At 40.6% G+C, this 23,673-nt stretch overlaps 1 protein-coding gene across 1 annotated transcript in view; it reads right to left on the bottom strand.

Moving 5' to 3' along the window:
- LGR4 (leucine-rich repeat containing G protein-coupled receptor 4) overlaps positions 1 to 17,789 on the bottom strand; it is a 29,613-nt gene extending 11,824 nt beyond the window's left edge. Inside the window, exons 1-9 of the mRNA XM_009578820.1 lie at positions 17,704 to 17,789; positions 17,570 to 17,641; positions 15,903 to 15,974; positions 4,268 to 4,483; positions 3,527 to 3,598; positions 1,682 to 1,750; positions 1,016 to 1,087; positions 858 to 929; positions 78 to 146 (exon numbers count right to left, since the gene is read on the bottom strand). Coding sequence (XP_009577115.1) covers positions 78 to 146; positions 858 to 929; positions 1,016 to 1,087; positions 1,682 to 1,750; positions 3,527 to 3,598; positions 4,268 to 4,483; positions 15,903 to 15,974; positions 17,570 to 17,641; positions 17,704 to 17,789 — 800 coding nt within the window. The remainder of the gene's footprint in view (positions 1 to 77; positions 147 to 857; positions 930 to 1,015; positions 1,088 to 1,681; positions 1,751 to 3,526; positions 3,599 to 4,267; positions 4,484 to 15,902; positions 15,975 to 17,569; positions 17,642 to 17,703) is intronic.
- Between the last annotated feature and the right edge of the window lie 5,884 nt (positions 17,790 to 23,673).

The following is a 23,673-nucleotide window of genomic DNA, read 5'->3' as shown; positions in this document are numbered from 1 at the left end:
ACTAACCATGTTTCAATCACTTCACAAGAGGCAAACCCAAGAAATTATTGGAAATTATTTCTGTAGAAGATACTTACAAACTCTCCAGATTAACGGTTCCTGTCAAATTAGGAAACCACTGCACCATGCTGGCACCCCGAATGACCCTAAAAAAATTCCCATGAAGATTAGCTGTATTATGCAAAGAATTGTGACACTCAATCCTGCTATCAGGTACGTATTTTCACTAAGGAGACATTCTAACATCCTTACTGCTTTTGTTTAAATTTTACACATGAAGATAGTCTTTTCGCTGCTGCTTATACTAGTAATTTGCTTAATAAATTACTCCTCCATTAACAAACAACTGGAATTCATCAATCTGCAAAGAGTCATCAATCTGCAAAGAGTCGTATCAATACACATATGAAAAGGGCATAAACTCTTAGGTAGTTTGCAGTTCAAAGTTTGAAGTCTCACTCCATTTTGCTTTCTTGTCACCCCCAGAACTGATATCTTTTGAGAGCGTGCATGCACTAACCTGCAAAACATTCTCACAATGTACATCCCTGTTCAAAAACCACCTAGGACATATTGCAGTTTGTTTAAGTAAGAACGTGAGCATTTGGCCTGAGGTTATGTGTCTTATGCAAGGCAATGAAGATGTTAAAAAAAAAAAAAAAAAAAAAAAAGGTTGTGGAGCATATTTACTGGAGCTTCTTAGGAAACTGGATACTCCCAACAATAACAATGTTTATAAAAGCTTACTGCAAAAAAATTGTAAGGTAAGAGGCAGTCAGAAAATCTAGTTATTTTGAGTTCTTAGCCACAACATTTCATATTCATTTATTGTACTTCATAGTTGACATGATACTTACAGAGAATGCAGATCTGACAGATTCTGAAATGCTGAGTTCCCCACAAAAGACAAAGGATTATCATACAAATGTCTGGGAAATGAAAAACATGTTTCAATTGCTGTTCTTAGAGTCACTGTCTGCTAAAGACTAAAAATAGATGCATGAAAATTACTTACATCGTTCTTAGAAGGGGGTTTCCTGCAAATGCACCATCAGGAATTATGGAAATGTAGTTACTGTGAAATCCCCTAAAGATATTAGCAAAGAAAAAACCCAACATTTAAAAATATACTGCCAGTAGATTCAACCAATAGCCATTTTCTTCACACCTACTCAATTCCCAATCGTGCCAAAAATAGGATTGTAGTTAAATAGGAGTAAGTCACACTGTAGGAGTAACTTTGAAGGCATGACTCCTGTCTACTGCACATCTGCTAAACTGAAAATATTACGGTAGAAAGAAACTGTTCTGTCCAAAACATGATCCTGTGCTTTCTCTCTTCTTCCTCCCCTCTTAAGGAGGGGACACGGAAAACATGTGTGATTAGTGAATACTTAATTCTGCTACTGGAGGCCAAAAGCAGCTCATGATTAAGATCTATGCTAATGGTTCTCCTGAATAAATTGCTTGCTTATATAACTCCAAAATAATTTTCAATAGGTTCCCTCTCTAGCTGATGATTATATTTTCCTTTAATTATAGCATCACTTAGCATAACTTAATCTGATCTAGGTTGCTGCATAATGAGACAAGCATTCTTAAATCCAGGAATTTCTTTTCCCTTTTTACTTATGGAAAAGAGAAAGAAAACTGGTAAAAAGGGAAAATAAGTAATACTCACAACTCTTTTAGACTTGGGAGTGCTTTTATGGCTTCAGGGAACTCTACCATGTTATTATAGTTCAAATCCCTAGAAGAAACAAAGCAGGAAAATTACAAAATTCTTAACAGTGATCATGAATTGTTAAAATAATTTTTGTTTAACACAATTCAATGAAAGTAAAAAGTTATCAGAACATCTTTAACTAGACCACAGAATAACTTGATTTTTAACTTAGATTTAGTCTTTTGACATTGTACATGCTTTACAACTAGCTAATAACTTAAGTAAGATATTTAATATTATCCAGAGGATTATTCATATTAAGTCAAATGACATTTCCTTATAGCAAAGCTCAGTATTTTTCAACAACTCACAGATTTTTCTTCAACAGAATTTACATGGAAATGAACTAAGATTTCAAAGTTTAAAAAAAAAAGTAGATACAAATGACTACTCTTTATTGGCTTACTAAGAAAACTTTTCATTCAGGATTTATAAAATAAACAGTAAATAAGCCATTAGGTAACAGCAGACCTTGTAGCAAAACCAATTATAAATATTGAACGGAAGCAGAGGGAAATCTCATCACACTGAATCACTACACACCAGTGACAGGGATCTGTTGAAATCTCAGTTAACCTGTCACTACATTAGCAGTAATATCATGACTACAGTCTTTTTTCTGCAAGAGGGATTCCTTATGAGAGGCAAAAACATTTTGAGAGTCTTACATCAGCTATGCACATTTACATAGCATCTAATTATTACTTAATTGAGGTTCTAAGAGAATGACAAGATAGTTGGAGTAAGCACTATTCCTGGACTCATCTAAACTCCTCACGTTAACAGACGTTGTCACTGGCTTTAACGTGCCCTTGCCCTCCTTCATGTGTTTTATTTATTTAGCATTCTCCTAAGCATAACAAAATGCACCCCCGAAGGAAATACCGCATTCACTGCGCAAGTTGAAGGGAAATGGGGAGTGTAACCCAAGCGGCTGAAAGCCACTCCTCGCCGAGGCAGTGCTCTGGAGGTCGAGGAGTACTGCGGAGCGAGGATCTGGCCGCTATGGACACCCGGTTCTGGGGGGAGTATGAATTGTCAGCGCGGACAACAGGCACGGGGCGAGGGGAAGGTGATGCTTCCCACTCCCATCCCGTTTCTGTCCAAAGGAACATAAGGCCCACTGTTTCAGATACACCAGTCCATCACCTTAGTATTTGCCAGTATTTGAAACGAACTCAGGTGAATCTCTTGCATGAGAGGCTGGGAACCAGGAGCTGGGCTGTTCTCTACCAGCCCGCAGAGGATCGGTTCAGGAGCGGCGGGGACGTGTGAGCGACAGCCTCCTCGGCAGGCAGCGGTGCTCATCCAGTAATGGAGCAGCAGTGGAGAAACAGCCTGCTGGGGCCCTCTGAGAAACCTCCTATCACCACACAATAGTTTTGGCAGTGTATCTTAAATACGTTTAATCCTGCAGTAAATCTGAGAAACAAATATTTGTCCCTTACCAGCCACAGGGCCACTCAAACACTTCTGATACATCCACCTAACTCAGTGGAGTGCTATGCAAAGATACACCAGCTAGATCAGGGCTAGGAACATTAGAGCCACATCACCCAGCATGACATTTCAGGCTAATATTTACCTGCTTCTCAACATAGTTAATTAGTTTTGGTGGAGCACTGCACCGATACTAGCCTTCAGTTCCGAAACCTGAACCGGACCTGTGTCGGCGGGATGTGTTGCGCTGTGCAAACATGCCTTATTTGCAAAATCTTCACCACACCAGTAAAGTAACCTCGATTAAGCTGGGAATGAGGCAAATACTGCAAAACGAATTACTTTAAGAAGTATACTCACAAGGTTTCAAGGTTGTCTAATCCATCAAAGCAGTGTTTTCCTATAGTTTTTATTTTATTGTTATGAAGATGTCTAAAAAACAAAACCAAAACAAGTATAAAAATAAGTGAATTATTTCATATAAGTTAACACATTAGCAGGTATTTCTATGAAATCAAGACAGTTAAATGGTTTAGAAAAAACATTACATGGGGTGGATTATGCAGAAGAATGTCTTTCACTTCTAGACAGAAATCTTTCATCCTCATATGGGAACAGAATAGATTGCCCACAGTCAAGACAACCTATTTTAAACCTTTACTCACTATCCAGAAGTGTGATAAAAATTATTTAAACATATAAAACAAAGTAATTTTTCATATTCATCCTTGGAGATATTTAAGACTACACAGAAACAGGTCTGTGGCAGATAGTATTTTCTTCTTTTAATATCTCTGAAATCTTTCTCTAACAACCATTGGTTTGAAACATTCATTACTAAAATGAGACGTCGGGAAAATATACAGCAATCTCGCTATCCATAGCCCCTTTGACTTTCTGTTTAGGAGAAAGTCTTTAGCAAACCTTCAGCGGGTTGTCTAAGTATACATGATATCATCTCGTGTTGGTGGTATAGGCTGTTAATAGACAACTGAGCTAAAACGTAGCAAAATACCATTTTCTGTGCCATCCAAGCTTAATCAAAACTGTAACCGAGGAGAGAATCAAAGTGACCCGTGAAATACAGTTACAGATACTCACAGAACAACAAGACTTGAAAGGTTTGTAAATGCATAGTCAGGAATGTGTGTTATTTTGTTAAGAGCCAGCGTTAATGCCTGCAGAGAAGGGAGATTGCTGAGCGGATAGATGGGAACTTCTGTCAAGCTGTTGTCATCCAACCAAAGGTGACGCAACTGCACCAGACCCTCAAAACTGTCTTCTGGTATGGCAGTTATATGGTTAGCATCTAAACGCCTACATTAAAATAGAAAGAATTCACATAGTAAACTCACAAACTACAGATAAGTAAAAATATCAATTAAAGTTCTATTACTCCTGAATTTTTTTTTTTTAAGCTTAAATATGCTTTACTGAAATAATTTAATATGAGAAAATGTGAAGGTTTACTGAATGATGCATGAACACCCTTTCAAGGCAAATGATGAGCCCATCAAAGAAAGCTTCATAAAAATTTCTTCTCAGACATTTTTAATAAACCATTTTAACAAATTCATATGCTTATAATCAGTTTAACAAACTGAACTGGTAACTCTATAGACACCTCTCCCCTGCAAGCCCCCCAGCTGCTAATACTGGAACAAGTCTTTAAAATGGTAGCTTGATAGTGTATCAAAGGTTACAGAGGCACTTACTCATTTGAACTGATTATCCCTATTGCTACATTGTCGATAGCATCGTATACTGTTGTATGCTTTGTTTTGTGGTAGTACTGTACACCTTAAGCGACTACTTTAGAGAACAGGATTATTAAAAGCAGTTCTTGAATGAAGTCAGTTATGAATCATCCTGGCAAATAAAACATTTTATCGTCAACTGAAACTGAGCAATTTCTTTCACTCTTGCACCTGATCCTTTCTAGCATGCTCCACAAAATAAATGCAAAATAGCACATTAGCACTGTTGACTATTGTACGTTATGGGATTTGCCATCACACTTTTTCCCCAAATGAACTCCGACTGCCAACATTAGCAGTAGTAACACATGTGGAAAGTGACTTCGCTATCTTTCATCCAGAAAGTCAAACCACACGCGACAATTACTTCTGCTACAGTTACCGGCTCACCTATGCTATTGGGTTTCACAGCTTCTTCAGGTTTCAAAGCATCAAAAAAAAGAACTCCACACCTGGAAACCTAGGAGGCTAAAATGCACGTCCTCCGCTCCGACTCCAGATGTGAAGCCCTCACAACGGGAGGCGCAGGTGTTACTGTCAGAGTCTCACCTACAATCCTTACCCGTGACAACTGACAAACCTGATATTGCACTCCTTGTCTGATGGCTTTGGCAGCAACAACAGAAGCTCTCGTGCAAAATGACGTGTCCTTCTTCCTCACGCAATACACTCTGAACCAATTTGTTTTTTCATCTTCCTACATTAGCAGCAAAGTTACTTGGATAGCATCACTGGCAACCAGGGCAGGCAAAAGGCACAGACAGGGACCAGTTCAAGTTTGTCTACACTATACCACGTAACCAAATGCATTGGAGACGAAAGTGGAAAACCACCCATACTAAGAGCTTAAGCTTGGATGTACATAGACAGAAGCCCCAGGAAGGGGCAGTGGCAAGGAATGACCCAGGAAGCAGCAAAACATTAATAAAGCGCTATTTTTCCTAAGGCGATGAGCGGAAAAGTTGGCAGTTATAGCCCACGAGATGAAAAAAAATGAACAGTAACAAATCCAAGCCAGCGTAGGGCTGAGAGCAACAGGCAATGTTTGACTGTCCTCTGACCTAGCGGCTGCCTTCTCTAGGTCAACTCACAGCTGAACCGGGGTAACTTCGCTGCAAACATGGAAGAAAACACCTTGCATAACTGCTTTGAAATGACTGGTGCACCAGCCACGGTATGTATGCTGCTGTCTGGGGAGACAAAACACGGATACGCTGCTCCATTAGCATCGATGTTCATTACGATACAAATCAGCACAGGTTTTGAGTTATATTAAGCATTCACTGTGTTTCTAAAGCCATGATCAGACATGCTCTTGAAAGTCTAGCTGGGTTAGTTTAAGAAGTCATTCCCTCCAGCCGTTCATCCCGTCCCTCTCTGGGCTGGCAGAGTGGACCAAGTGACTGCGCTACATTTGTCCGCAGGCACAGTCACAATAGCTTAAACAGCAGAGAAAGTGCTTCTGGACCCCAACACTTAAAGGATGTGCTGAATTCAAAGGGAGAAGACAAGCTTGATCAAGAATTAATGCACTTAGTCTATTTCTGTGAAAGAGAGTTTTGTTGTTGTGATGTACATGGTTTAAATATTTCAAATTATTAGGGGAAAAAAGTCAGCAGCTGAATTTGCATGTAATAAAAAGTCAAGAAACGCATCAAATTAAGTAACAAATACACCAATATAAGTAGGAACTTAAAAAACTATCTGCAGTCAAAGGCTCTCCTAAGATGAGTGAGGTGCCATTAGCTCTAAAGCTGTACATCAAAGAGCTAATTCCTATGGCTCATATACTGGCATCCCCTTATCATTTGCCCCATGGTCTGACAGGTGTGTACGCTCTTCTGTTTGAATGCTTTTAGGCTGCACTGAGACTGGAACGTTTCAGAGAAATTAAGTGTCTGATGATAATAAAGAAAAAAAAAAGGGGGGGGTAAGGAAAAAAGCCTGCGGCTCTGCTTCAGGAAAAAACAAAACAAAACAAAAAAAAACAAAACTAAAAATTACCTGTCTTTCTTCTCTCTCCTAAATTCACACACCTCCCTGAAGATCAAAAGAATTATTTTCCAGTGGAATAAACATATCCGAGTCTTCTCTTCAGCTAATTTCTCCCTGCCCCCCCCACCTATTTTTTTTCCCTTAAGCGAAGCAGCATACTGGAGAGGCAGCCTCAGTCCCTGTGAGTGCTTGTCTACGCCACTGTGCTCCTTGCTAAATGCCATTTACTCAAGCAGACTTCGGAAAACAAAAACACACAGGGAAGCCCCACGCCCTGCTCCTCCTCTCCCACAGTGAAAGCAGAAGATGACCAGAGGAAGGACGGACGCACGCAACGAGGGAGTCGAACTCTCAGCCAGGGAGAATAAAGAGGGTGATGGAGATGATGACGGACCCTTCATCCCCAGCTCGCGTTGCCAAGACCTCCGTCCCCCAGCACAGACAGATTGAATACCCAAGTGACTCTGCATCTTAAACCGATGGCTCTCCACAGCCATCCAGTCCGTTGTGTTCATCTTCTCCTGCCCGGAGCAGTAAAACTGAGGGGGGAAGAAGACCACCACCCATGGTTGTCACTGAGCAGGGAGGTTTGGAAGGTGAAAGAGGGCACTTTTCTGGCTCTCTGTCACTTCTTTGCAAACATTTGGCATCATCTTAACAAACGCAATGTCTGAATAGAGCTGAAAGTAATTAGCAATGCCAAATCATAAAGCCAAAGTCAAGCAGAAAGACAGGACATCTTGCTGTGATCATTTGTGTCTCTCTCACTCCCCATTTACATAGCGACTTCCCGATCTCCAAGTCTGAAGATCACTGTGCTAGCCCAAGGTTCTCCCAGAGGCCAATGGATATGTCAATAAAATAGTTGAAAAGGGACGGTTTGCCCAGAGTTTTCATTGAGCTGCATTTACAGTTTTAAAGTGAAAATCTGTGATTTACAAATGTTATAGGAACAAGCACAGCATCTAAAGAACCAAAGTAGGTATTATTATGATTACACAGAAAGTACTTATTGGTGCTGGATTTCTGTTATTGGTTGTCATACCTCAAGACTTATTTTTAACTAATTCGGCCATTTCTGTCTCATCCACATTTTTTGTATTCCTTCATAGTTCTTAGAGTAAGCCTGATGCGCACACTTACTTTTTCTTTTTTTTCCTCTTCCAAACAGTCAAAGCTTATCCACATTATGTTCAATGCACAAAACACAGCTGAAATGCTTCTATTTAATGTGAAATGCACATAATGGAGTACTTTGTGAAACAACTGAAAAGCAAACGTAAAATATTTGACAACTTACACAAAATATTACAACTAAGGACCACACCTTTTCTTTAAGATGGGATAAGGGAGTATTCATTAGCTCCAATAACTAGCAAAGTACAAGTAATATTCTTCGCTTGGACTGAACTTTCACAAAGACTGTCCTTTTCCATTAAAGTGTTAAAGATAAGACTATGTTCTTTAAATTAGAGCTTGCAGCATGTACTTAAATTCCTTAATCTTTCAGAAGCTACTCCAATTCCAGCTTCCCTATAGGCATTGGCTTGTGAGAGACCTTTCCTTTTAGCCTATAAATTCAGAGTTCACTTGCGGAGCTGTCATCTTCACTTTTATTACCTGTCAGGTTCCCTCCTCACACAAACTCCAACTCCACAAGAATAAAGAGCAGGAGGATGATAGAAACCTATATATTCAGCAGCTCTTATATCAGTATTTGACATACTGTTAAAACAAGTAAAGAACATAGCAACTTAAAGGTCTTCAAACAATTAATTCAGCTTTAAGGAAACTGTAAAACTGATATGAACTCCTACCTCAATTCAAATGAATAAAAGTTCCAAAGTCTAACACACACATATATATGAATTTTTTTATATTTATATAGTAATATAAACACACACAAAATTACCATTCCGACTCCAGTATTTTTCAAATTTTCATAAAGCTTTTCACTACAAACCTCAGGCCAAGCCTGCCAGGAGTACGCTAGTGTATGGAGAGCAAATACCTGGGAGGTGGCACAGCATGGCATCCAGCTTTTTTAATACATTACAGTGGAGGCGGGGGGGAAGCTGGAAAAAATGTTGATAAATTTATTCATTTCTGGAGCATTGGGAGCTTAAGGAAAAAAAAAAAAAAATTAACAGATGTGTTTCCTCGGGATGTGCCAGAGGCCAGCCAAGCCCCCTCCTCCCCTGGTCTCAGAAGCATCCCTGCACCACATCAAACTGCAGCAGAAACTGCTGTGCCGGAGACTCGCACCAATGCAGGTGCAGGAGCAGGCATAGGAGCACTGTTACTGGGCACAGCGTCTACTTACAGGGTTAAAAAGGCTAAAAGGAAAGGATACTCATGGCCCTGTTTGGGCTGGCCAGCAGCACTGCTTAGAGCAGGCTCCCTTCAGCCCGCATCCCTGGGGAGGCCTCCAGGACCACGCTTGCACATCTCCTCCGCTGCCCAGTCCCTCCGGTGCTGCTTCTCTGCTTTATTCTTTTCCCATCCTCCAAACGAGCCAGGTGCTAGCAGTGAGGGTTCCTCCCCGCCGGACCGGGGAGAGGCAAGGCAGAGCATCCCTTGGCCACGCAGGTAGGGTCGCGACGCAACCAGCAGCTTTGCAGGATCCCACCCAGTCTGGAGGGAGCAGGAACGCGAGGGGGAGAGCTGGGCCCAAAGCTCGGGAGGGAGAGAAAAAAAAAAATCCTGTGTTTTGCTCTCATCCTGTAGTCTCTCCAGGCATGTTATGGTCAACCCTCACTCTGGTGGAGCAAAGCACCAACACCATGCCAGTGGCCACCCCTGTAGATGCTCCCCAAGGAGCCGGCCACACTCCTCGCCACGAAGCCCACCTGGGCGTTACGGATGCAAGATACATCCCATAAACATAAGCTTAGAAATAATACGCATTATGAACGTACTGCCACACATTTTGCCTGGGAAGAGGAGACTGTCGCAGATTTGTTTGCAGCTACTATCCCAGCCTCGCTCGCTCTCGTCTGTGACTGCACTTGCTTCAGCGAATGGGAAATTTTAACAGCCTTGTGCTAATAGCAAGAGTTTAACGCTGATGTTAATAAAATGAAAATCACTGCCGACTCTTGTGTTAAACCACTTCTGCTCAATGGCAATCATTAAAGAACTTTGCTCTTTAAAGTGCTCCTTCAAAAACCACAAAGAAATCACTCAAATAACACTGGAGTAGATTTTTAGGTTTTGAAGTTGAGTACTGATAAGCCTAGTACCTAGGAAATTCTGCTACAAAGCAAGGCAATAAACCCACCATGTTAACAGGGGTACTTTAAAATACTCAGCGAGTTTGCTCACTGTATCGTGCTGCCGCTCTCTGTACCTTATGTGTTGAGAACACCAATACAAGGATTTGCTTTATTCAAAGACAAATTTACAGCAGCTCTCAGAAACTAATGATACATGCAAAGCTGTTTCAACCACCATTTTGATGTGCCAGCGTATCTATTCTTCCATTTAAACGTTTAAGATGGTACCAGTCAGAGATCACAGATTTTGCTGCAAATTACCCATAGAGGATTCAGCTGATCTTTACCTACATACTGTGTAACTTCCACCATCCCAATTAAGTTTCTGATCATTCCGTTTCCAATTTCCCCATTTTTATTTAAACATTAGCAATTCCTTAAGCAAGCCCAGACAGTTAAAAAAAATAAGGCTACAAAAATCCCAGAGATCCCTGAAGCTCACAAGAAATACCCATACCTGACTTTCAAGAAAACCAGAACAGTGAACATGGCATAGAAAAATGAGATTCTTGTCATTCAGCAAGTATGTAAACTTCACAAAGCAGTATATTTAAACTGCTCATATTTAAAGATTTTTCAGCACCATCAAACATGCTTTTATACATTCTTTACTCAAGAAAAAAAAACCGCAAGGGAGAAAAGCATATTCAGCATATTTAAGTTTGTATTGTTTTTGCAGGTTACAGAGAAAATGTGTGTGAATTTCTCCCTTTCCCATAGTTTAATCCTATGGCTTAACACAGACTCACTTGAGGGCTGGTCCCCTTTAACCCTTTAATAACAGTGAAGTCGGGAACTAAAAAACCTCTGGAGAAGACGACGCATTAGAAGTTGGTTAGGTGAAAAACCACCTGCCACTGTTAAAGGTGCATACTACGTGTAAGAACATACAATGCTTCTTAACTTCGTCTAGTCATTGCTGTTAATGAACATCTTCCACAGCCTCCCAGACAAGATTATCCTTACAGATAGCCCTGTCCTTCAAAACTCCGTAATCCAGAATCACAAAATTATCAACAGAAGCCATAAAACAGACTTTAAGAAAAAATTAGCAGAATTAGAAGAGAACTGTGTACTTTTTGATACAAGACGGCGTTTGCATTGTCCTCTGCAAATTCAGGGATCTTCCCTTCTGACACCTTTCAATGTGCTCATGGTTTATGTTACTAAAATTATTGTCACCAACGTGAACTACCGCTTAAAGCTGTGCAGTTTCATTATGGTACCAGCAAAATGTTTCTAGATTTGATCTGGGTTTTGTTTTTTTTATAAATGCAGATGTTACTTCATCTGTATAAGAAATCCTTCCTAAAATAAGAAAATAATAATAAGGCTATAGTACATTCAAAATGTGTCCTGACTGACTGAAATAGGTCTCCATTCTCTGTCCCCACCCTTTTTCCGTACATTTTTACCCTGCAAAGCAAGATCCTGGTCTCCTTTCTCTCAATCCCACACAGGACCCCAGTCTTTCCCGCCTGGGCCAAGCCGATTCCCTCTCACAGAAAATAACATCACGTTCCAGTTCAGCACGTTCATGCCTCCTGCCTCATCCTGCCTGAAGCCTGCTCCAGCCTTCTGAGATAGGAAGGCAGACTGCAAAACTGGTTATGATCCTGCAGCGGAGGCTGCGAGCAGACCAGGCTGGGGAGCCAGAACTGCTACCGAGTACCGCAGAAAATTACTGCTGACCACATGCCTGAAGACACTTACCCTGCAGCTCAGGTGAACACCCACACAAAGAGAAAGGCAGGAGCTATCACAGTCGAGTACCACACTGGCACGGTCCCAATACCCACAATTTGGGAATCTGGCATAATAGCGTGGCTGCAGTGCTTTGAACTATTGCTGCAAAACGCTCTAATATTCCCTGCGTGTGGGCATGTGTGCACACGTGCAGGGACAGTAACTCGGTGGTTCCTGAACTACAATTAAAATAAATTGTCTCCAATACGTTAGCAGCTATTGACAAGCTTTCAAAAATGACTCCTGGATTTGATGGCAAATGCCCACTAAAATTAGCAGCAGTTCGGTTTTTGAGTTGAAATAGAACACAGTTCCCCTCTCCAAAGCATCTGAAAGTCTTTGTTTAAATAACGTAGTTCCAGTATTCGTCACACACTGAGGATTGTACCAGAATATTCTGTGCTATAACTTAAAACTCATATATAGCTGGGTTTCTGGGGTGAATTAGAGCAACCCTAGAAGTTGCTGTAGTTTACAGAACCACTTTACAAATCCCCACATTCTGAGTCGAAGCTCAGAATAAGCAGTGTTACCAAAAAAAAAGGCATCACAGTCAAATACGCTTCTTATGCTAAGGCACCTAAACAAGTGACCCTCTGAAATGGCCTCCCGGTCCTTCCAGGCTCTGCGCACACTGCTGGAGCAGCGCACCGCTCTACTACCTCTGGCTCCAGACCTAAAGTACGAAGCATGCCACTTCATTACCTCGTGATAACAGAAATACACTGTTGATGCTTTGGAGTAATTGAAATGCATCAAAGCTATTGTTTACATTTGGGAAGCTCCTTATTTGTCAGGTTTTTCTGCTACCAAAAGCCGCGGGCACAAGCTGGGCAACCAGTGCCTTCTGTCCCACAGTCCCAGATAGCAGGGCATCTTGCGATGGGAGAATACATCCTGCCAGGTGAACTCTTCTGGGGTGCTAGACAGCGAGTTTCCACTCAGTGAAACTCTTACATTTTGCTAAATTTCACCTCCATAAATAAAGGACTCTATTCAAACTCTCTTTCGGAGGCCAGAGCTGGGAAAATATCCAATGTAAACAGAAAATAAAGAGCTGTCGTTTAGTATTCTGAACCAGGCTGGCTACTCGCCAGCTATAATATAAATATTAGAGATCATGAAGCTCCTATAACCATCATCTTTATTTGCACCCAGGTATTTTTACTGGGCTCGTTAATACATACAGCGTGGCAGCCGTCTTCCTACGCAGCTAGAAATTGGAGCACATTAAGAGAAAAACTGGATAGTTCGACAGGAGTTGCAAACCAAATGACTATCAATATACTATAAAATTTTATGAGCAAGTAATTTGTGTCTTCACCAAGAAAAAATCCCCCTAAAGCTTACTTCAGAGCAAACTGGGAAACTGCCAAAGAGAGTCAGTTAAGTGATGTTTAAACTTGCAGGTTTTGGATGGAGATTATATATTAAAAGGTAGAAGCAGGTTTTCTAACATATATTCTGCAAAGAGTTATTTGTTTTAGAAGAAGGTCACAGCAGCTCAGGAGCTTTAAATCCATTTTTGACACAAATTCCTTTGGGGGGGGAAATAACTTTTTTCCTTTTTTTTTTTCTTCTTTTCTTTTTTTAAATTAATAAAGCAGCAAGCTGGCATTTATGTTTCCACGTTCACACACAAAATTCAGAGGACCAGTCCTACATTCCTTTGCCAGAAGGTGCTCCCTACATTATTAGGGGATATGCATAACTACACGGTAATTTTATGAGTGATACAATAAACAAAGTTTTCCTGAAATTCGTTAAAATGACAGAAACGCATTCTGGTGAAGTAAACAAATGCATAGGAAAAACGCTTTACATTTCTCAGTACACTTGTCTCAAAAACTGATTTATTCTCAAATTGCTGCCAATTCTAACAAATTATGGTGATCTTGCCATGCAGACAGATATCCCTCTGAGGAACAGAGAGAGGGACAACCCAAAGCATGATCCGCACCAGTGGAAGAAAAATCTGCCTGAGCTTCTGACACTGATGGCTTCCAGACTGGATTTGCCCACCATATTTCTAACACCTATTCTGAAAACTCCAGCTGGTTTTCCTCAGAAAAAGAAGTAACAAGTAGCTTGCTACTTATTAACCCTTTTTCACCTTCCTAAAATTGATACAGTTTATCATTTGCCTATGAACAATGAAGCTCCCAGAAAGGGAAACCTCACCACACTTCAAATTGTTACTACTAGATTTTAATTACAATGGTGTTATGTCAAGCGATTATACTCGTTACATTATACAATATTACATAATCATTCCATGATTTTTTCCAACTACTAAAATGTCTGCTTTTTTTAAATGGCTCTAACACCATCTTGTTTCCAATCACATTAAAAATATATGAATTTAAAAAAAAGAGAGAGATGCTGGCTTAACTTATACATTCATTATTTTTCCCTTAATTTTGTCCCTTCCCTTTTGCACATAAAATGATCATCAAACCAGCAACTGGAGATTTAATATTCTAAACTTTAATTAGAGAACAAACATTACTGTAAATAAGTAGAGAAAAAAGGATGTTCATCGAAAATGAAATGGATTATTTGTAGACAACAAAAGTATTTACTAAAGTAGTTTCTTTTTTGGCATCACAGAAATGCTGGAAGCCAGGAAGGAGTTTTGTTTTGTTTTTTTTAAATAATTACTAAAGGGTTATTCACATAATGTAATTTGAAGGATTTTTATTACAATGCATAGCATTTGCGCTCAGACCAAGGTGCTCTCCTCTTCTACACACACTAAGACAAGAGGGAAACGTGGACATTAAATTTGCAAAATGGCTGCAAATGGAAACCTGCATCTGTCCCACTCTTGGATCCAAAAACCTGGAGCAGTCCGTGCCAACTCGCTGCTCTCTCCTGGTACGAGCTGTGTGCTTCCCATGCTCGCCGTTGCGTGCAGGAGATCCTCGCCGGTAAGCAGCCCAACAGAACCAGGTCCGAGGCTGCACAGACTCCCACTCCCCAGCGGGACAGTCTGCAGACAATCTTATCCTGCCCCGTGCTGCTTACTGTGCCTTCTTCAGATGGAAAAAGTGGGAATACCCGACCAACTATGAGAAGGGTAGTGGCCAAGATCCAAGTTTAGGGAATGCAGAAAGCACCTTTGCAAAAGTTGCGCAACACTTTGCAAAGCTATTTTGCAAAACTAATTTTTTTTTTTCCCCCTAAAACTATTCCATAGTCTGATGCAACACTGAAAGAAACAGGATCTTAGGCCAGGAACCTGAATTTTGGCACAGAGGGGATAGGTAATCTGCTCTCTCTCTCTGTAGGTAAGCAGAAAGGAGGAAAAATTTTGAAGCCCTTCCCCCCTCCACCTCCTCATCATAGTGATAAGCATCTACCACCTAGAGAGCTGTAACTAACTATTAAGGCCTGATTAAGATGCTTTATAAAACATAATAAGCCATGAGGTAGTATAAGCACATCTGAAATATCTTATGAGCAACTAGCAATAATGGCTGAGGTGTTCATAACTTAACTGTGTGATTTCAACACCTTCCAGTAAAACCAATACTATGCATGTCTCAAGCAATACTCCTTCCCAGAAACCCCTTTCCCTCCTCCAGATACAAAAGACTTGGGCATGATTAATTTTTGCACAACATTGTAAAATTGCTTAAACACCTCAGGACATGCAAGAAGGATGATAAATGTTTAACTCCACCACCACTGCATTTATACAGCAATCTTGTACCTGGGTTTGGGTTTTGAAAGAGTTTGGATTTGGGTCACCCAGCCAAAGATGACGAATAAAATTCCTTATGAACTTTACTTGGGAAACTTTGCTCCAGTTGAAATTGCAGTATCAGAAAATCCAGGTATGTTATTACACATACATGATTGTACTTCAAAACTCCACAGAATGAAGCAAGCGTGTACAAAGTGACTGAAAGTGGAACTTTGAGAACAATGCAAGAACAAAAGCAAAGTAAGAAAACTTACAAGGACTGTAAACCGCTTAATCCTCTGATGGCCTCGTTAGGTATAGTCTTCAGCTGATTGTTCTGTAGGGTTCTGTAAGATCCACTGTGTTAGTAAAGTAGAATTTGACAATAATCGTTATCAACAGTAGAGATGACAGAAGAGCCCATGGTCCTGTTACGGTTGCACAGATTTCTAGTATACATAAAAGCATGTAGAATTATCAAGACCAGATACCCAAAGGCAACGATACAACAAGAAAATGGTCTGTTTTCAGTTTTATTTACAACTCATTAATTAACTGCACGAATTTGCAGAGAACACGCCTCTGACATAATACGCTGAAATTCCCCTGGGAACTCACTGAAGAGGTTGAACAACTTAACACTAGTACAAATTTGCTACAGTGAATGATATTTTATTATTTTCTTGTGAAATCATCCTGTACATACTACAAAATACACAAACCTCTAATTTTTCTTAAAGCCGCATCAATACACAATGCATTAACAATCTAATTTGCAAAGTGTGTTCACAACAAAGCACCTCTGGGCATAACATTAAAAAGACACAGAATGAAACTAGAGCCAAGCTGAACTAAGTTATACTGGGTTTTTTTTAAGAACTTCTCTTATGGGACAACATATTATTGCATGAGGAGTTCTTTTATAAAGAGAATGTAAGTAACTGAGATCTCACACATTATAAAATATTATTAGATTTTGGTGTATACTGGGGTAAAATGCAAGTGGACAAGTAAGTTAACTGTTAATTAATATCCAAGTCCCAAATTTTTCAAGAACCGCTAGAATCAGTGTTGAGTATCCTGATGGAGATACCTTCAAGAGCCTTGACACGCTGCATTCAATTTACAAAACATCATTAAGTAGTATTGCAGATAGGCAGTTTCCTAATCTGTACCCTGCTTATGCTCTTTGTTTATGCTTCTTTCTTCACAACCTCAGGGTCCTTTTCCACTAGATTTTTTAAATATCTGCTTAATTAACTATCTATTACCCTACTAGCAATTGGAAATATTTACGTCAGCATAAATGCTACAATTTCTGGATGCAGGTTTTTAAGATTCCAAACAACAGAAAGCTCTTTTTATCCTTAGCTATGGGAAAACAGTTGAAATATTCTTATCTCAGAAAGGAAAACAGGATAGGCGAAACAGGGCATGAAATTCTAACTTTTTTTAATTAAAACTTTTTTCCTACTACTAAGTCATTTTCACCTAAAGAAGCATCGAACTATGGAAATTATTTCTATTACCAGCAAGGGACGATTCAAAGGTCAAAGTGTGTTTTAAATCTCTGTAAGTAATAGTACTCCCTGATAACGTTGGGGCACCTGACGGAGTAAGATGAGGGGGTGGAGAACAACAAAAAGCTTTACATGTCCTTTTTAGAATTTTTCCTTCTTAGGATTCTTCTGCTACAAGATACACTTCAGAAGCAAGTGTTCTAATTATTTAAGTAATTACAGTTTAGTCAAATTCACCACTGCTCATCATCACCACTTACAGAAGGCTTTATAAAAAAAAATAATGGAGGAGAGCTGTAATTTTGGGGGGAGGGGCAGCAGAGAGAGGGAAAAAAATTTAATCCAGCCTACCAGTAAACAGGCTGGCTGTGCACTAAGAAAGCATACAGCTAGCTATGAAGCTCTAAAACCCAATTACTTACAGAACTTTGAGTTCTTTCAACCCAGACAAGGCCTTCGGATGGATGAAAGAAAGGTCATTGCCAGCCAGTCGCCTGGAAAAAAATTGCAATAATAATTTCAGTCACAAAATACTAACAAGGAAAATCACCAATACATCAAATCTTGCAAGCAGTTATGCATTTTGCATCCAATTATGCCATATTCATTATCTTCCAAGTTTGCATCGGTTATTTCAGTCATCGCACATTTTTGATGACGAGAACGCATTCCTCAGCCTCATGGACATACTTTTGCAAACATGCTAGAAAAAAAACACACCCCAGAATGATAAAGAATCTTCTTATGGTACTAGGTTTGAAAAGTGCATTTACCAACTATTAACGTGATCCTCTGGCTTTCAGCATTGCGCTGCTGAAACACATGCTCTGGTACCCATGTGTTTTTAATCTATACAGAGTTTCTAAAGAAACTACGCAGTTAAGTAAAAATAGCTAGATGCTAGTGTGAGGCAGGGAAAAGTTTCTATGAGAATCCCAAATGTGAAGACGGTATTTGCAAGCACGTTCACAGTGCTGACCATTGACAGGATGCCTGCTGACATTACCAAGACATAATCTTGGTAATCTTTCATCTTTTTGGTCAGCTATTTGGACAAACTTTTCAGAAAAGAAAAGAGTTTTGGGGGAGGGAGAAAGGGAACAGGATTCTCAGCCGTACTCACTCTCTCTTAAGATGTGGCTGGTTTCAAACTTGGACTGCTAGATACTAACACAAAGTAAATCGTGAAAAACACCATGATATTAAAAGTAATAAATACAGGAGATGCTGCAGAAGACAAAGCAGGAAAGCAGAAACAGCAGCCAAACCAGCTGCTTTCAAATAGCTCATTCCCCCTTCCCCCGCTCCTTTTTTTCTTCAACCTTTTTACCTCTATCCTGACCAGCAGGCCCTGTGTGGTCCAACCTTTGCTGAGCTGCTAATAGTTGTGACATGAGGTATTTTATTAAGGGTAAAAGACAGTAACACAGAACACCTGGTAACCCACAGCTGCCAAAAGATGCCATCATTTCAGCCAAAGTATTTGCTTTCAGACTGTTTCATATCCAAGCTAACCAAATGCAGCGCTGGAGAAGGTTGTACAATGAAATCATCCGATGGAAATACTATGTACAATGCAGTGTTAATAATTAAAAAACACTCAATGTGCTTTAGCAGAGGTTACAGACTATCAAAACCCCCCTCTGCTGTTACAGGGCACTGTGAAGCAAGCCAGCCACTCTAAGGGGAAAATATTATTTCAAAGTGGCAAATGAAGGAAATAACAAGAGCATCATCTAAAGTATCAGCTTGCCAGAACATAGCAACGTTACTACGTTTTTATCTTAGTCTCTAACTACATAAAAGAGATCACCCAAAGCATTTGATGCCTACATAAATCTGCTTGCAACAGAAATAATGACTTAATAAAATGCTGCCTGATAGAGACCATGCTAGTTACATTTAGCAAATCCATTTGTCAAAGGTAGATGGTTTTATTTAAAAACCAAGGCAGAAAAGGACTGCTTCTCACGAACAGGAAGGTGACAGCAGCAGATACTACTCGATTTTAGAAAACTGTGTTACTATCGTTTGTTAAAGTAGACCTTGGTATTTAGTCCTTGTATTCTCATGCACACCCCAATCGCCATAGCTATGGCTCTGACATCATTCCAAGTGTGCTTAAATCTCAGCTGCTTCTGTTTTTTTTTTAAAAAAAAAGAAAAAAAAAAGACGAGACAACTTCTGACTGCTGAGAAATATTTGTCTGCGTGGCTCGTGTATAATCAAACAGCTCTGAAACCAGAAGAAAAACAAAGAGAATCAATGTATACTTAGTTCTTGAAATCTCCTGTTTGCAAACAACCTCATGGTTTTGGAGCTGTGACATGACTTTTCAAATACTTTGAATTTTTAACATGAATGAAAAATTGCAGATGGCAACTAAACACTCCCCTAAAATTCATTTTGTTGTCAGTAACTGCCCAAATCAACTGTATTAACTTTATCTGGGAGGACAGGGAGGGACGTTTGCAATATTTCATGGCTTTCTTTTTAACAATTTCCTAAGAAGTTCACTACAAACAGAAAGAAATATTGATGAAACATGCTGGGTCTCTACACCAGAGAGCCAGTGATCTGCAAAACACATGTTTATTTTAAAAAGTGTTCAAAACATCAAAATAGAAATCCTTAAATCAAGCGAAATTTAACTGAGGCTATAGCACCGAATTACTTTGGCACTCAAACACTACTAGTTGATGCTGATTACCTACCACGTGCTTCAAGAAGCAGCAGCCCTGGTAAATGTGTGTCAGGCAGCTCTGGCTGCAGCTCCGCCAAGGTTCCCCGTTAAATTAAACGGGCTGGTGTGCGGCTCGTCAGGCATCTGCTGTAACTTCTCCCTCCCCCCAAAGAGGCTGGGGATTATGATTTGTTTTAAAAAAGCTAAACTAAATCCAGTTGAATAGCCTCCCCCAATCTCACTGAGCATCACTAACACAACCTACAGAGCACTGGAAACAAAATACAGCTGAGCCAGAGCAAGGCTTGCGTGACTTCAAATAGCAAGACTTCGCCTGCCTCAAGGCAACTCCTGTTTATTCAGCCTTTCTGCAACCAACCAACAGAAAAAAAACAACCTGCAATCCATTACATTTCCGCTTCTCCTCCATCTGGCAACCTTCCAGGAAACAGGATACAACTAGCCAAGTGTGCAAAGGCTTTACTAATCAGTTTGCCAAATATACATTTATCATTCACGTCCTAGCCTTGGGGAGCACGGCGGCTCGTTAGGAGGTTTCAACTGCAGCTCTCCAGCAGGCAAAGACCAACATATCATACGCCGCTCTCAACACGCTTCCCTCTGCTGCAGCATGCAGCAGCTGGGAGGATGGAAAGGTTTCTCTTTACATAACCAGGTTCATTTTAAAGAAAAATTAATAGCATATAATACAGCGCACATACAGCGTGTAAATTAAGACATCACCGAAATTGTCCCGTCAGGTTTTCCACGTTACCTCCTTTCAGCATGTCTCAAAAATAGTCACATCCAGACTTTCAAATACAATGTTTAAAACAATTAAGTATTTAAAAAGCACCTCTGTTTCTCTCTCCGTCTCTCTCACAGACAAGGTAAATGGGCTAAGGAAAATCACAGCTTTACCAGGCCCCAAACTCCAGCACAACAGACGGGAGGGAAGCTTCATCTCCTTGCAACAAGACTCAGTAACCTGCCCGGGACCAGGCCGAGGTGGGACAACTCCACACTGCTACGCAGCCACCTGAAGGCAGCCCTGCATATACGCTGTCGAGAGCTGAGTACCCATCCTTCCCTTCATTTTGAGTGGAAAGAGTCTCAGAGACCCGGCCTGAAAGTCCACCTACAGTTACCGATCAAGGCGCATCACCGTTAGTTAGAGCTCTTTTTCCAAAAGGCAGAGGACTGTAAAACAGATTCATCCACACAGACAGCAAAGACTTGATTTAATAGACAATTGTAAAGTGCCCTGCTATGCTATAGGCCACAAAACCTTAATGTGCTGCCTTCTACTTCTCAAGGTACAGACACAGCAGCAGGCATCATCTGAAGTGGGGTGTAAATGTGTATCACACCGACCAAGAGTTTTCCTGCTAACTCGATCGCGACGCTCCATGATTGGAGACTGCCCAGGGCTGCAGGTACCCTGAATTAGCCCAGCTGAGTTACACCTTGGAGGCTTCTGCAGTGGAATCACAGTTGTCATGTGTCATCACACTAGTTTCTTTCTTCTAGGTTGGCAATCCCCTTGTAATTACTTGGTATTGAAAATTGTAGTCTTCTATTTTTACTTTAAAAAAAAAAAAAAAAAGGAGTGTTTCAATGTGACAAAATTTCTGCAAATTTGGACAAATTCAAACAGACAAAATCAATTTCAGCATAGCAGGACCATAGAGTAGGACATACAGAGGACAAAAGACTCTGCTATTCCGTCATACATAGGTGAGCAATACCCTCTAATCATTATTTTAAGTGACACAGCAAATGATCTCCAGATGTAGAGGACACCCTATTGTTATTACAGAAATCAGGATACAATCTGGCTGGGGAATAACCTTCCATGATATCTCATTCCCAGAGTACTCCGCAAGCATAGCTTCTTGCACTGAAACTCTTCTGAAAGCAGCAAAGACCGTTTCCTCTCTTTTGGGAAATTAAAACTTCTGCAATTATGAGTCTGGCAACCTGGCTGCATGTTAACCGAGCCAAGTTAATCACTAGTGTCACTCCAAAATCAGGGAGGATGTCCCAGGGATACATTTTTGTCCGTAACAATTAAAACCATCACTCTCATTTTGACAGGAGGCAATACAAACTCCATGGAAACCTCTCTGCTTGCCTTGCATCCCAGACGGCGGTGAACCTCAGGTTACTTGAGCAAAGAATCAGGTCTCCTTCTGTCCTTCTGAAGATCTCGTGCACATAAACAAAGCGGTTTTGCTGTAGTTTTTTTTTCCTTTGGCAGTATTCTGGGATCCTCCTAACCTTATCTGTCCATCTTGTCTCTGATAACAATACTTTGGCTACTTTTTCCACGGATCAACTGTAGTCTTACTTCCTCACTGAAAATTCAAATACTGACACAAACTACAATCCTGATATGTCATAATAAATCACCTGATATATTATTTTTATTTCTACATTAGCTGCTTTCTGGTAAGACCCAAAACCTAGTCAAGGCTGAACATTCCACAGTCGCCTTCAGACCATCCACCACTGGCTGGCTGCCCACGCAACATCTCCTTTTAGCTCTCCAACTTTTACCTACCTATTTTCAACCCATCGGAAAATACTCCATTGCTTTCCCACTTGCGCTTTTGCAATTTCTTTACTTTTTTGCTGTCTTACATCAAACTATTCTGCCATCCTTACATGCCTGTCCCCAACATTAACTTTTCCAGGGTTCTTCGTGCTTCCCACACAAACCTGAATTTTACTTCATGTTCTCCTGCAACAGAAGTAACCTTTGAAAATGCCTTATAGACGCACTTGCTGGGTATCATGGATTAAATTTTCTCAAACTTAAGAAAAGAGCTTCAGGTTCCACTTATTCCAGAAGAGCAGCCACTTTGGAACAGAATTCAGTTTTCTTAACAGATGACGCATAGTTATGTGCTACAATTGATTCATGGAGGTTTGAAGCTTTACACAAGAGGTACAGCCATCTGCAAGAAAATACCAGGGGCTCGCTGCTTCCCCTGCCTGGCGAGGGCACACGCCTGTGCAGACAGCTCCCACCCAAGCTGGGCAGCTGCAGAAGGGGATGGGTTGGTAAATGGAAGCCGTATCACTAAATTTCTCTTTGCTTATCTGTGATTAGCAAACAGCCCCTTTGGGACTTGTGTCAGCTGCAGCCTGCTGCAGGGCTGTGAAGCCAATCAATAACCTACAGATTACGCCCAATTCTTCCACGCCAATTTAGCATAACTAAATGGATACTTTATTCTGCTGCTGCTAATGGAAAATGCATTTGTCCCCTTCTCCTCTTCTTGCAGTAGATTCAGGATTTCAACTGCTATTTATAAAATCGTGAGTATGTAAGCCAGGACACATCAGGACTGAAAAAGGAAGTCTGTAACTACAACCAGCACTGAAACTGCACCAACTCCATCCAGCTGAGTAGGCACTTCTCATCCCAAGACTCCCCTTTCTAGCAGCTACAGCTTTCTCAAAGTTATACTGAACTTCAAGGTAATAGTTTGTTTTCAAAATGCATTCCCGGTCTGAAAATTTAAAATGTCTAATTAAACTAAACCGATTGATTAAAAGAAGTCTAAAACCTGTTCTACCGGTTTTGCCTGGGATAGAGTCAATTTTCTTCACAGCAGCTAGTTCGGGGCTGTGTTTTGGATTTGTGCTGCAAACAGTGTTGATAACACAGGGATGTTTTTGTAACTGCTGAGCAGGGCTTACACAGAGTCAAGGCCTCTTCTGCTCCTCATCCCACCCCACCAGCGAGGAGGCTGGGGGGGCACAAGAAGCTGGGAGGGGACACAGCCGGGACAGCTGACCCCAACCGACCAAAGGGATATTCCATACCATATGGGT

Source organism: Fulmarus glacialis, unplaced genomic scaffold (assembly GCF_000690835.1).
Source record: "Fulmarus glacialis isolate BGI_N327 unplaced genomic scaffold, ASM69083v1 scaffold16295, whole genome shotgun sequence".
NCBI classification, from domain to species: domain Eukaryota; kingdom Metazoa; phylum Chordata; class Aves; order Procellariiformes; family Procellariidae; genus Fulmarus; species Fulmarus glacialis.
Note: the sequence above shows the minus strand (reverse complement) of the source record. Positions and strands in the feature narration are given on the sequence as shown.